Here is a 15,000-nt window from a genome sequence, read left to right on the forward strand (position 1 = left end):
CATAGAAAACTGAGGGAAATTCAGGGAACTGTAGAGAGAGTGGAAGAGGGTGCTGAGATGAGGATGCGAGAGAATGAATAACGAATGGAGAAACGAATGGAAAATATGATGGGGCAAGTAATGGGGATGATGAAAACTTTAATGGGTGAAGGTGCAGTCGGAGGAGTGTCCTCAGCTTCGGGTAATGTGTTGATATTGGAAGAAAAGGCTGAGGTAAGATATAATGGGAAAGAAAGTGATAGTGATAGTAATAGTAATAGTGATAGTGAGATTGAAGATAAGGGAATTAGACTTGGTAAGGATGAACAGAAATGTGATAGGAAGAATGAGAAGAAAGGTAAAAGTGATGTAAAGAAAGATAAGAAAAAGTGTCAGGATGATAGCAAGGATGATCGTGAATGGGTGAAAGGGGTAAGTAGGAAAAAAGGTAAAAAGGGAATAGTTAAGGATAGGGAATTTAAGTGTTGAAGTGGATTCATTAAATTCAAATGAGGAAGAAGGTGACAAGGGAGTAGGCAGTGAAGATAGTGAGAATGAAGTTGAAGTTTGTAAGACAGTGTTTATGAGAGAGGTACCGAGGTGTGAAAGGTTCAATGAGCATAGTAGTAGGGATGTGTATGATTTTTTTAGGGAGTATGAGAAGTATTGTCAGGATAAGTATGGTGATAGTAAGAGAGTTTTGACTGGATATTTGTTGACGATGTATGATGTAATAATTTGTGTAGGAGATGTTGATTATGAAAGTGTGAAAAAGAGAATAATTGAGCAGGTAAAACGTATGAAAGGGAGTGTTAGGTATAAGCGTAAAAATTATTTTGATGAGGCACGGATGAATGTAGGAGAAGCGATATCGATGTATGTATGTAGGTTGGAAACGTTAGCTAGGAAGAAGTATGGGGATAAAGGCATAAATGAGAATAAGGAATTAATGAAGAAGTTTTTGGCTACTGTACATGAGAATGTTGCTAAGTTTATTCATGTGAAACGGAAGGAGAAAATGAGGTGGACAAAAGAAAGACTGACATGGGATGATATTTTAGAGATAGTTGAGAATTACGAGTTGGATAGGTGTATGAAAGAAAGCAAATCTGTGAGTGTAAGAACTGGAATGGAGGAAAGTGTGCCAGAATTTGTTAGTTTTAGAGATGCTGTTATGAGAGGACCGATGAGGGTAGCTGATAGTGTAGTAGATAGGAGTGTTAGGGAGAGTAATGTGGGATTACCTGTAAGGACAAATGAAGGGTTTAGGCAAGGGAATCAGGTTTGGAGGGATAGGAGTACTAGTGCGCAGCAAGGTAGGTCAGGTAGTTCTATCCGTGAAGAGAAGTGATATAGATGTGGGAAAGTAGGACATAAGAAGAATGAGTGTAGAATGGCTCTAGGTGCTTGTTTTGGATGTGGTGAGGTAGGGCATAGAATTAGCGTTTGCAAGAAAGAGACAGGGGTAAAATGTTATCGGTGTGGTATGACTGGGCACATAGCGAGTGGATGTTGGAGTAATCATACAGATGTGATTTGCGGAAATTGTGGTAAGGATGGTCATTATGCCAGAATGTGCAAGGAGCCGGGGGTAAGTGTGCTGAATGTGTTGCAGATGGGCATGTAGCTAGGGTATGTAGGAAACAGTGGCGGATTTAGGGGGGGGGGCAGTAGGCCATGGTCTAGGGCCCCGCGCCTGTGAGGCCCCGCGAAATTTGATTCATAATTCGGCGTGGGCACTTGATGATCAATGGAAAAAAATTCGTCCACGCTTGTGTCAATGAATTTCTGCGAAATAACATCTGCACAGGCAATTACAACATTTGCAATTTGGCAATTAGGCATTTGTAATTTGGCAATTCGCTGCATTTGAGCTGTGCAATGAACGTGGCGTTTAGTATGCATGAAAGTGAGTTATATTCACTTCATCGGTTCAATGACTTTGAATTTCATACAGTTTGCTTGCAAGCAACATTTCGAATTCGCAAGTTGATGCAATAATGCAAGCTCGGTTTTCTGTCAATCTATCATATAAATTGTGTAAATAATATTCATTGTGTGCGGACCAGTGGACTTTTCTTTGCTTCTTGTTGGGTCCACGTGGCGCGATTACTAACGTTCAATCTGCACTCTGATTGGCTGTTGAACCCTGTATGCACATGCTTACATGTATGCCTTAATGACTCATGATAAATATTGTGCAATTATTTTCACGAATAATCTCATCTGTGTGCTTTATTTTGTGCTAGCATGCTTTTTTTATCAGTTTGTTCTTTCTACCTGAAGTGTTCACTCTCATTGTTTTCTGAGCGCAGTGGTCTCACCTGACTTCTTGACGTAGCTTCCGCCTCATTTCTGCTCAGGTGTGAATTTCATTGATTGAAACCTTTTCTATTTGCCTGTCGACAAAAACAGGAAAAGACTAACTTGTCAATCATCAGTTACAAAAAATGGTTCCACCTTTCTTACTGTCGAACATGTCTCAGTTTTCTCGTTGCTTCGTCCCCTCATCTGTTAATGTTTGGAATACCCTTCCTAATGACGTCGTCAAGTCAAATGATTGTTATACTTTCAAAAAACACGTTAATGCTTTTTTTTTCTCTCTAGTGCCTCAACGTTTTAGTTTTTCCATGTTAATTTTTTTGCCTCATCAATGTTTCTTCTAATATTTTTATTTCTATCATCGATGATGTGCCGTTAACTAGGCCTTCGGGTGTATGCATCTCTTTCTTTCTGGTTGGTCGCCTAAATTGATCATTATAATAATAATAGTAATAATAAAAACTTCGCCAATGTTTTTATATATAGCCAACTTTTATTAGCATCTACGTATCTATGTAACTACCTACTTTTGTCATTTCATATACCTAATTACATTTTAAATATCTACTGTGGGTAGAGCCATAATATCTATAGTTAATAATTATTCATGTTTTTAATTTTCAAGATAAGGTAGTAAGGCTGCACTGACCACTGAGACATAATGGAGAAATCAACAAGTCGTAATCGTGATCAAGGGAGAAAGTATAAAGCAGGCTCTGTCAAATGACAAGAAAAGGCAGATGAAAAGGAAAGAGTAAAAAAACTACCAAAAATAATTCAATGGTTGGCATATTCAACAGTATCTGCACCTGCAAAGTCACAAATTCACACTGAATCTGGTCCTAGCTTGAACAAACCAAGTACAACTGTTGGTGCTAGCTTGAACAAACCAAGTGCAGCCACAGCGAGTACTGAACGGTCTGAACCAGATGTAGTTATCGCAATTGATCCTGAGCGCAGTGAGGAGACACAAGAGGAAGTGAAAGCTATGAATACCGGTACTGAACAAGGATTTGAAAATGATCTTGGATTATGGCCTAAAATAATTCAGGAAAATGTGTGTGACTATTGGTTGAAAAGGGGAAGTGCAGAATGTCAACACTGTGATGGTGATTTTAAAGAGTCAGCTGTGAAAGAGCTAATCAGAACCCGTCATTGTACAAAGACATTATTCACTCGAACTCATTCATTATCTGGCCAAGAAATTAATCTTAACTGGCTCTGTTACTCTAAAACAACTGGCAAAGTGTATTGTTTTCCTTGCAAGCTTTTGTCAAAGGTGCAAAGCTCATTCACAACTGGCTTCAATGGCTGGAAGAACGCTAGGTATATCATGGAATCTCACAGTAGGTCAGATCAGCACAGGAAAAGTATGGTCGACATGATATATAGAAAGACTACGGGTGCCTGTATTGACTCTAATCTAGTGCTACAATATGAAAGTGACTGTGAGTACTGGCAGGCAGTATTGAGAAGGTGTGTAGATGTTTTAAAGCTACTTTGCGAACGCGGGCTACCCATTCGGGGTAAGGATGAAGTAATTGGATCAGCACACAATGGAAATTATCTTGGGATTCTAGAGCTGCTGAGCATATACGACAGTTTCTTGGAAGCACATATCAAGAAACATGCAAACAAAGGTAGTGGTCATACTTCCTACTTGTCGCATGACATTTCTAAGGAAGTCATTGGAATAATGGCAGAATAGGTTATGTCCTCAATAACAGATGAAGTAAAAACAGCAAAGTACTTCTCAATTTCTGTCGACTCCACACCAGATATTTCACACATGGATCAACTTAGTTTTACAATCCGCTAAGTACTGCCTACTACAGGTCCAGTTGAAAGGTTTTTACAGTTTATTCCCATGCTAAGCCACACTGGCAGAGATATTGCTACAACTGTTCTTGATTTTCTTAAAGAGAAGAACATTTCAGTTCTCGACTGCCGAGGACAGTCCTATGACAATGCCAGCAACATGTCTGGTAAATATCAGGGAACCCAACAGGTAATCAAGAACGAGTGCAGTGAAGCTGAGTACATACCATGTATGGCTCATTCCTTAAACTTGGTGGGTAAGTGTGCCGCAGAAAGCTGTCCTGCTGCAGTGTCATTGTTTAGTCTGATACAAAACTTATACTCCTTCCTTGTCGCATCTACTTATTGTTGGAGGAGACACCGTGAGGTAATAGAGACTAATAAAGATAAGAAGTTGAAAGTTGATAAAAAACTTTCAGACACTCGTTGGTCAGCACGAGCAGATGCTGTAGCTGCTCTCAGTAGAGCACACAAAGAAAACATCACTGTTCTGGAAGAGTTTTCCTCGGATCAGAATCAGCCAGCTGAAACAAGAGCTGAAGCAAGTGGTCTTCTCAAAGGTTTGAAAAAACTTGAAACAGTAATTCTTCATGAAGTTTGGGATACAGTATTGGAAAGGTTTCAGAGTGCCAGTATTCAACTGCAAAAACCTGGAATCTCCCTCAACACAGCTGTCACACTGCTGGAGTCTCTTTTACAGATTGTTAAAGACCTGAGATCCCAGTTCGATGATTTTGAAGAAAAAGCTATGGCTAAGTGTGATCCCAGTGACGTGACTGGTAAAGTTGCATACTACGCCGACAGGCAGTCGCAGCGTATTAGAAAGCGCAAGCGTCACCACGATGAACTAGACTCGGTAGAGGATGTTACGCTGACAGGGAGAGACATGTTTAGAGTTACCACTTTCTTGTCAATCATTGACAAGCTCTATGCTGCCCTAACACAACGCCTTGCAGCTTACAGCGACCTTCGAGAGAAATTTGGGTTTTTATCAGAAATCTCAAACAAAACAAACACTGAACTTAAAGCAGCAGCTGATAAGCTTGTGTCTTCATATCCTAATGACTTGGAGGCGGGATTGGAGTTGGAGCTTTTGCAGTTTGCACACCTCATGAAATCCATTCTAAGAGGTTCATCTGAAAGTGCTCCTTCACTAGGTGGTGTAAAAGCTGCACAAAGACAACTAGGAACTAGAAATGTATAAGATAATTCACAGACATGACATGGTTGAAACAATTGCTAATGTTGAAATTGTATTACTACTCTATCTCTGCCTGTTTGTCACAAAATGCACTGGGGAGCGATCATTCTCCATGCTGAAACTACTAAAGAATTATCTAAGAAACACCATGGGGCAGAACCACTTATCTTCACTCACCCTGTTGAGCATTGAGTATGAAAAATTAAGGGTGATTGATTTTACTGATGTCATCAAACAGTTTGCAAGTAAGAAGGCTCGAGAAAAATCCTTTCTTTAATGAGAAATAGTTGAGTGTACCGTGCAAATTGCATGCAATAAACAAAACCCACTCATTTTGCCATTTTGCCACTCACTTTAGTCAAACGGTATTCTTTTTTGTTTATGGTGTATTATTGAAGTTATTATTTTTCAATAGTGCATCATTATAGTTGGGGATCTCCTTAATTAATGGTGTATTATTATAGTAATTTTTTGGTTATGCTTCAAAAAAGCAAATGTGTAATGTTCAACTGTGAAATGGTCACTTGGATAATTATCAATAAATTGAATATTGTTTAAAAAGAAAATTTATTTCAACGCTTATCTCTTTAGTTCATGGTATATTATTATAGTTATTTTTATTGTTGAGCTTCAAAAAATCATATGGGTAATGTTCAACTGTGAAATGGTAATTTGGTTAAATTTCAATAAATTTAATATTGTTTAAAAAGCTAATTTATCTTAACGCTTCTCTCGTACACTGATTTGAGGGCCCGGTAAGGTCACCGGGCCTAGGGCCCCGCACAACCTAAATCCGCCTCTGGTAGGAAGAAGGGATTAAGTCAGCCAGGATGTTCGGGAAACTAGAGTGAAAGAGGGTTCAGCTGGGTGAGTCCTCGAGTGTGTGCGGAGTGAATGTGATGCATGTTCGTTAAGATTTACTGCATGAAGACGTGATGGGTGAAAAAGCTTACGACTGCATGAGTGCAAAAGTAAATTTTAATGGAATAGAGCTAGTTGGTTTGATTGATACTGGTTGTGGTGTCAATTTGATGTTTAGGAATGCGTACGATAAGGTAAGGGATGTTTCTGAATTTAGGGGGTGTAAAGGTGGAGTCAAAGGTATCGGTAATTTAAGTATGTCTGTGCAAGGAAAGTTACGTGAAAATGTTATGATTAGGGGGCTGATGATGGAAGATAATGATTTTTATGTGGTTGAGGGATTAAATGACAAATATAATGTGTTTTTAGGTTATAACTTCTTGAAAAAATGTGGTATGATTGTACATTCTAGTGTAAATATGATAGAGATGAAAGTTAAGGGTAAATTTTGTGGGGAATATTATTTGAATGAAGATGGTAGTGTATGTACGAAGGTATGGAAAGGTGTGCCGTTAATAGTGAAAGAAGGTGTTAAGTTCTCAAGGGATGCGACTGAGGTTGTCGGTGTAAAAGTTGCATGGCCGAATAGTCTGGGAATTGCCAATAGTGACAATTGTGAATACGTAGTGGAAGGTTCGGAAGCAAGTAATTTAGTGAAAACAAGTGTGCATGTGTATGATGGTATTTTGAATTTGCGGGAGCCGGAGGTGTATGTAAGCTTGTTGCCGACTGTAAGGAGGAAGAGAATATGGGGTATACGTGAGGGTAATTGCATGGGATGTATGTATACGTTGGTCAATGTAGAGGATGAAAGGTATGTTAAATTGAGACATGTTATGGCGGGTAAGATAAAGCAAGGTGACGATTAGGACTGTGAAAGTTTGAAAGAAAAAATTAATGTAGATGAGAATATAAGTGAGGGAGAAAGGGAACAATTGTATAGGATGTTATTGGATAAACAGAGAGTTTTGAGTCGTGGCGACGAGGATTGTGGGGTGTCAAAGCTGCCTGAATTTAAGATAGTTCTTATTAATGATACCCCCATATATCAGCGTCCCTGACATTTTTCTCCGCCTATTGCCAGAGAAATAGAAGAACAGTGCCAGGAATTAGAGCAAATGGGTGTAATAGAAAGGAGTGAGAGCGCCTGGAATAGCCCTATTATACCTGTAAGAAAGCCGTACCTGTAAGAAAGCCGGATGGAAGTTTACGTATGTGTATTGATTATAGGAAGGTGAATGAAGTAACTGTTAAAGAACGTTTCCCGATGAATGTAGTGTCTGACTGTGTGTATAAGATGCATGATATGAAAGTTTTTACAAAGTTAGATTTAGTTAGGGGCTATTACCAGATGCCTCTGGCAGAGGGGAGCAGGCCCATTACGGCATTTTCAAGTAGTAATTGTCATTATCAGTTTAAAAGATTAAGTTTTGGCCTTGCTAATGCACCTGATGCCTTCCAGAGGGAGATGAATGTAGTTTTGGCTGGGTTTGATCGACAAAAGGTGACTGTTTTTATAGATAATATTTTGATTGCTAGTGTGACTGTTGAGGAACACATGCAGTTGCTTGAAGCAGTATTAGAACGTTTGATAGAAGTTGGTGTGAAAGTTAAGCTTGAAAAGTGTACATGGTTGGCCGGGGAGATGGAATTCCTTGGGCATGTGGTGAGTGAATTGGGTATAAGGAAGAGTGATAAGTTTGTGAGTAAAGTGAGAGAATTTCCACGTCCTTGTAAGGTGCGCGAGTTGAGCGGTTTTCTTGGGTTGATTGAATTTGGTCGGAAGTTTGTCAGAGATTGTTCGGGAATAGAGAAGTAAATAGTACGAGACTGAAATAGGATGAGCATATGATTGAAGAATTTGAAAAGTTGAAAGAAGAGGCTACGAAAGACGTCACTTTGGCCTTTCGCGACTATGGTGAGCATGCGAGTATGCTAGAGTTATATACGGATGCCAGTGGGATTAGTATGGGTGGTTGCTTGGTTCAAATGCAAAGAATAACTGGAGATGAACAGTTGAGAGTGATAGCGTATGTAAGTAAAGCATTTAGTAAGGCCGAGCAAAAGTATTCCACGATTGAAAGGGAGTTGGCTGCGATAAGGTTTTGCGTGAAAGCGTTGAAGGTATTTTTGTATGGTGTGAAATTTATTGTGCGTACTGACCATCAGCCCCTAGTGTACATGATTAGGAAAGAGTCTGTGAATGCTAGGGTTGCGAGGATAATAGAGGATTTGACTGAATTTGACTTTAAGCTAGAATATATACCTGGGAGTAAGAACGTGACAGCAGATGCGATGTCAAGAATGCATGGTAAGATAGAAGATAGTAGCGAGAATGATAGTAATTTTGAAAGGTTGCCGGAAGGTTTAGTGGTGGTACAAAGTTTTGAAGGGGATGACATGGTGTATAAATGTATTTTGTGTGGGTTGAATAAGTTTAAATTGAAGGGTTTGAGTACGGATATACCTGCTAGTGTAGATGAGCTTTGAATGTGTGTTAGGAATGAAGTATCGAAAGAAATGGCATATAAGGAGGAGGATAGTGTGCTTGAGGGTGAACTGTTATCAAAAGTATTGTTGGTAGTAAGTATATTGTATGGTGTCACTTTTTATTTGTATTTTGGATGGAATCGTCCGATGCAGTACTGAGCAAATAAGGACACTGAAAGGGAGTATATATTGAGGTTACAATGTAATGAAAGATGTTGCAAGTTGTTGAGTGAGAAGGAAGATTGCCCGAGTGACTTGAATCCGAGTGGTATGAGCATGGAAGATAGCGAAGATGAACATGGATGTGACAAGGATGACCCTATTAATAGGAAAGTAAACATTTGTATGCATGGCGTAAAAGGAAGAATGATGACACATGTGGATATAAATGAGAATGAATACTGTAGTTTAAATGATACAGGCGCGCAAGTGTCATTAGTGAATATGTCTGTTATCAAGGAAATAGAGCGGTACAATTGGAAAATGAAAAGGCAATGTACGAGTGTGAGAATTCATGGGATAGGTAAAGGAAGTTTGCTAGTTTGGGAAGAAGTGCGTTTGTAAGTAAAACTGGGCAAGTATGGAGGTGGAACATAATTTCATTGTAATGGGAGAGAATGAGATGACTATTTGTTTTTTGATAGGAATTGATTTTTTAAGATTGCATGATATATCAGTTGATATTGGTGGCGGTTTGCTTCTGAAGAATGGATGTGAAGTAGTTGTGATAGAAGATAATAGTGTATTTATGGCGAATTTTGTTGGCATGGTTGATATTACGAGGAGTGAGGATGATCTATTGAATAAGGAGGAGGTGGAAGAAATGCAAGATGAATGTGTGGAAATCAAAAGGTTACGTGAATGTATGTTGAATAGTATTACGAGGAGTGAGGATGATCTATTGACTAAGGAGGAGGTGGAAGAAATGCAAGATGAATGTGTGGAAATTAAAAGGTTACGTGAATGTATGTTGAATAGTATTGAGGTAGAAGAATAGCCGTCTGATTTAGAGGTGTATAAGAAAGTTAGTAAGAGACTTATTGTGTGTAAGAATATTGTTTATTTTCTACATAAAGGAATGGATGAAGATATATATGTTCCTGTGTTTCCTATGCATGCAGCTGTAAGTATGTGTATGTTAGTGCATGACATATATGGGCATATGGGTAAGAATAAATTGTGGGAATGCATGCGTGAGATTGTTTACACCTGGGTTGAGTCAGATATGTAAGTATGTAGCGACTACATGTGAAGATTGCCAGAAAGGGAAGTATCAGAGAGTGCATGCTAATCCTCCTGTTTTGGGATTACGTATGAAAGAACCATTTGAGATGTTTATGATTGATTGTGTTCCGTTGCCTGTGACTGCGAGGGGACACGTGGGAATGATTATTATTGTAGATCACTTGAGTAAGTTTACGTATGCAGTGCTTATAAAGAATAAAAGGAGTGAGACTGATGCAAGAATGGTTAGTCCAGTGATGTTGCCGATGTGTGTGTGTAAGCCTGTGAGAATGTTAAGTGATAATGGCCCTGAGATTGTTGGATGGGAGTTTGAGCAGATGTTAAGAGAATGGGGTATTGAACATGTGTATTTGACTTCTTATATGCCAAGTGCGAATGGGTTGGCTGAAAGGACTGTAAGAATATTAACTGAAATATTGCGAATGATGAGTACATGTGAAAATGATTGGAATTTGTATGTTGGTAGAGCGTTGTGGGCTTAAAATGCAACAGTGCATAAGAGTACGGGTATGTCTCCATGTAAGTTTGAGTTAAATTTTGAAAAGATAGTAAGACCGAGGTTGGGTGTGTCGGAGGATGATAGAGATGTGTGGAGGAAAGCAAATGAGAGGTTTGAAAGCTTTAAAGTTGGTGCGAGAGTGATGAAAGAAGTAATTGAAAAAGGTAGAATGAATGTAAATAAGGTGCGTGGTAAGTTTGAAGGCCCATATAAGGTGTTAGAAGTTGTTTCGAGTGGATTAAGTTATGTTTTGGGTAAGTTGTGTGTGGATGGTAGTGTGGAAAGAGTTAGGGCACACCACAACCAGTTGCGTAAATGGAAGGAGGTACCTAAGTATATCCAAGAGAATGGGATGAGTAAATGGTTGAAAAGGAACAAGTGTGAACCTAGTATGTATGAGGAATTAGGTCTAAAAGGTAAACAGTTGGTGTTAGTAGAATATATAAAAAGGAAGGATACGAGAGCTTTAAGTAAGGATGAAAGAAGGGGAAATTTTATAAGTAAAGGTGAGAATAGAAATAAGTATGACAAGGGTGTAAATTTACAAGTGTATATGGAAGATAAATGTGTTAATACAGATGAATCATGGCTGACTATGAATGATACCTATAGTGTGTGTGGCTTTTCCTTAGATGATGTAAAAGAAAGGATGACGAATGCGAGAATGAGAGATAGGAGAATGATAAGTAGCATGAATGAATCTTTTGCTGAAGTTGAGAATGTTTTTGATGAAATAGATGAAATGTTTACAGAAATGAGTGTAATTTTAGGGCCAGATGAGAACGATGTAGATGGGATTGTACATGATATATTAGATGATAGGGATTTAAATACGAATAGTGTTGATATATTAGATGATAGGGATTTAGATAGGAATAGTGTTAATGTAGCGAATGATTGTGATAAGGAAGAAGTGAATGAGAGAGTGTATGAAGGCCCGGTTACTCGGAGTAGAGGTCCCGCTCCCGACTGCGACTGAGTAATGAAAAAAAATAATGTAAGTGGTTGTGGGAAAATGTATTAGGATTTGGCAAAGTAAGGGGGGAGGAATGTGGAGGATTAATTTTTTTGTTTTATTTTCATTTATTTTTTTGTTTGCCAAATAGAGAGAGAGAGAGAGAGAGAGAGAGAGAGAGAGAGAGAGAGAGAGAGAGAGAGAGAGAGAGAGAGAGAGAGAGAGTTAGTGTATCGATTGTTTGTTGTGAGAAAGACTGTTGGTATAAATGAGGTTGTTTGTTTACTTTTAGCTAGGTTAGGAGAATGGTAAATGTTTCGGAGCAAATGGTTTTTTTGATTGACTGCGACTTGAAGCAGTTGTGTTATTTGAATGCTGGATTATATTTATTCTTTTACCAGCATGGAAGTGTTGATATATTTTCTGAGTAAGTACAGTTATGGTTATATTTGCCTGTCGTGATTGTGAATAAGAGGAACAGTTTATTATTTATCGTTGATTATAGTGCGATAGTTTAGTTAGTTAGGAGTGTTCATAAGTGTTTTTTTCTTTTTTTCATTTTCAGGCCGTGATTCCTCCTTTTTGAGAGATTTTTCCTAGAATGTGGAATTGATTGGTGATGACTTGGCTTGTGATAAGGACTTGGAACTGACTGCTCTTTTGAATTTGGATGCAATCGGTAATGACTTTGCCTGTTTGAAGGAATTTTCTTTGGATTATTATGATGATGATGATGATGATGAAGACGCATTAAACACCATAGATTGCTCCACTCACCACTCACCACTTGAGTGCTTTGTGTAGTGGAAAGGTTACCGTTTTGCCACGAGCTGTGTCAGTGTGCCATTGATCAAGACTGTTTGGATCATTTAGACGAGTGTCTGTGTCCTTATAGAGATATACATAAAACTATTACATATTGGTTGTGGTCTGTTTTAGTATCAAGTTTGTAATTTTTTTTTCTTTTGGTTTATTTGAATGGTGATTAGTTTTAAGTGTTGTTATTTTAATTGTGGCTGGTTTTATGATAAGCGTTTTAGTTTTAAGGAATATAGTTGTAAGGTTATGTTTTGTTTTTTTATTTCCCTTCTGTCCAAGAGTCCAGTCGATAACATAAGGGCAATGTTTGTGCTGTGGGACAATTGTCTGGTAGAGTGATTCAAGGGTGTGGGGGTTGTTTTGCAACATCCAGCAACACAGACATGGAGGATTCTATCTTCGATTGTCTTCTTACCATTATGGCTAAGATACAAGAAGAGTATAGAAAGGCTTTATTTGTCTTTGTTGGTGATTTTAATGCTCACTATAGGGAGTGGTTAAGTTCTATATCTCCTACCGATGGCCATGGCTTAAGAGCTTTAGACTTTGCCTCTGAATCAGGCTGTGAGGAAATCATAAATGAAGCTACTCACAGGTCTGGTAATTGCTTGGACCTCGTATACACTGACTCCCCTGGCGTTATAACTGGTAAGGTTAGTTCTCCAGTCAGGACATCTGATCATGCCTTGATTTCATTAGTAGTGAAGACTGAGCAGCCTGTCCCTGATATATCATACTCTTGTAAAATTTATATGAAATCCCAAGCATACTAGAATTGAGTTTCGCATGATCTTTTGTGCATGAATTGGTCACATTTATATAGTAGTATAGATCCTGTTTTCTCTTTGAATGAGAATCTAGTCAACATAATTGATAGGCGTACCCCTTCTCGTGTCCTAAGGTACCGAGTGAAGGACAAACCATGCTTTAATGATGATTGTAGAAGTGCTTATTTGGAGAAGCAGGAGGCCTATCATATTTAGAAGGGTAACAGATCAGATTTGACCTGGAACAACTATACTCAGCTTCGAGCTAATACTCAGAGAGTTTATATTTAAACTGAAAAGGAGTAGTATTTAACCATAAAAGAAACCCTTTCTGATACAACTCAAGAACATGAATGGTGGTTTACCCTTAAATCTGCACTCTTTGGTGTAGATGCAACAATTCCTCCTTTATCTAAACCAGATGGCTCAGTCACTCACTGTCCAAAGGAAAAGGCAACACTTTTGGCTGATGTTTTTGACTGTAAACATTGTAATGAAAAACCTGAACTTCCTCATTCCTCTTTTCCTGGGGCTACACTAACCAGTTTAGCTTTTCAATCTCGTGAGATTAAAGCTCTGTTGATGGAGCTTGATGCTTATGGAGGTATACACCCAAATGGTATTTTTCCTTTGTTTTTCATAATGACAGCAGATTTCTTAGCTCCAAAGTTATCTGTTATTTTGCGCAAGATAGCAAGAAGAGGAGCTTTTAGCACTGGCTAGAGAATTGGTAATGTTACTCCTCTACTGTATGTAAATGGGTTTGTGGTAGATCAAGTCCCACTGATTACCGCTCGATTTCCATAACTCCCATATTATCTAAAGTTTTTGAACGTCTTCTGACAAAATGTTTTAATAGGTTTGCTGAAGGTAATCATCTACTCCCTAGTTTGCAATTTGGTTTTCATAAAGGCCTTGGAGCATGTGATGCCCTTCTTACAATCTCTAATGTTGTACAGAAATCCCTTGATTGTGGTCAGGAAGTTTGTATGATTGGCCTTGATTTTAGGGCTGCCTTTGACCGTGTTAATCATGAGGCCCTTGTTTTCAAACTGAAACAGTTGGAAGTGGGTGGGTGGTTTCTTAGCATTATTATTGATTTTTTAAGTAATAGATCTCAAAGAGTTATTGTTGATGGGCACTATAGTGAGTATAGGAATGTGATATCCGGTGTTCCACAGGGTAGTGTTCTTGGCCCATACTTTTCATACTATATACACATGACATGAGGTTCGGCCTAGAAAACAAGCTTGTTGCATATGCAGATGATGCTACTCTCTTTGCATCAATTCCATCCCCTGAATGTAGATCAGGGGTTGGTGAATCCCTTAATAGAGATTTAGCTAAATTTAATGCATGGTACAAATTATGGGGTATGAAGTTGAAACCTAAAAAACTCAAAGTATGATTGTAAGTAGGTCAAGGGCGGTGGCTCCTCAACATCCGGATCTCAGTATTGATAATGTTTCTTTGAATTTCCATGACTCTTTTAAAAATTTAGGTGTGATTCTCGACGGCAAATCTACTTTTGAGAAACACATTATGTCTGTGTCTTATTCAATTGCAAAAAAAAATCGGCTTATTGAGAGTCTCACAAGATTTTCGGTGATCAATCTATTCTGAGGAAGTGTTTTAATTCTTTAATTCTACCTTGTTTTAATTATTGTTCTTCGGTCTGGTGTTCAGCTGCTGATTCTCATCCTAATTTTTTGAACAGAAACTTACGGTGTATTAAATTTTTTATTCCTGATCTAGATATTAATGTTTGGCACAGTCGTTCAATTAGTTCATTATGCATGTTGCTCAAGATTTTTCATAACTCTGACCATCCTTTATATTCAGATCTCCCTGGACAATTCTATCCTGTTTGTATAACTAGGCAGGCAGTTATTTCTAACAGCCCGGCTTTCTCCATCATGAGGCTCAATACTACAGAGTATTCTAGAAGTTTTATTCCAGCTGTTACCAAGTTGTGGAATGATCTTCTTAATCGGGTAGTTGAATCAGTAGAACTTAAAAAATTCAAAGTTGGAGCAAATGTTTT

General features: G+C 38.4%; 3 protein-coding genes across 3 annotated transcripts in view; all 3 read left to right on the plus strand.

Moving 5' to 3' along the window:
- Positions 1–15,000, plus strand: part of LOC137659519 (hemicentin-2-like) — a 639,274-nt gene that overhangs the window by 325,463 nt on the left and 298,811 nt on the right. The window lies entirely within an intron of this gene.
- On the plus strand, positions 121–4,009 carry LOC137659904 (uncharacterized). Its single transcript, XM_068394675.1, has 2 exons — positions 121–295; positions 3,102–4,009. The coding sequence occupies exons 1-2, from the start codon at positions 121–123 to the stop codon at positions 4,007–4,009; spliced, it is 1,083 nt and encodes a 360-aa protein (XP_068250776.1).
- On the plus strand, positions 4,169–5,323 carry LOC137659905 (uncharacterized). The gene has a single exon (XM_068394676.1). It carries the CDS (start codon positions 4,169–4,171, stop codon positions 5,321–5,323), a length of 1,155 nt encoding a protein of 384 aa, XP_068250777.1.

This window comes from Palaemon carinicauda, chromosome 20 (genome assembly GCF_036898095.1).
Source record: "Palaemon carinicauda isolate YSFRI2023 chromosome 20, ASM3689809v2, whole genome shotgun sequence".
Classification (NCBI taxonomy): Eukaryota; Metazoa; Arthropoda; class Malacostraca; order Decapoda; family Palaemonidae; genus Palaemon; species Palaemon carinicauda.

Coding starts and splice junctions, on each gene's coding strand:
- LOC137659904 (XM_068394675.1), top strand. CDS start 121: ATGGGGATGATGAAAACTTTAATGGGTGAAGGTGCAGTCGGAGGAGTG. Junction 296..3,101: donor AGATAAGGGAATTAGACTTG/GTAAGGATGAAC, acceptor CATATTCAACAG/TATCTGCACCTGCAAAGTCA.
- LOC137659905 (XM_068394676.1), top strand. CDS start 4,169: ATGCTAAGCCACACTGGCAGAGATATTGCTACAACTGTTCTTGATTTT.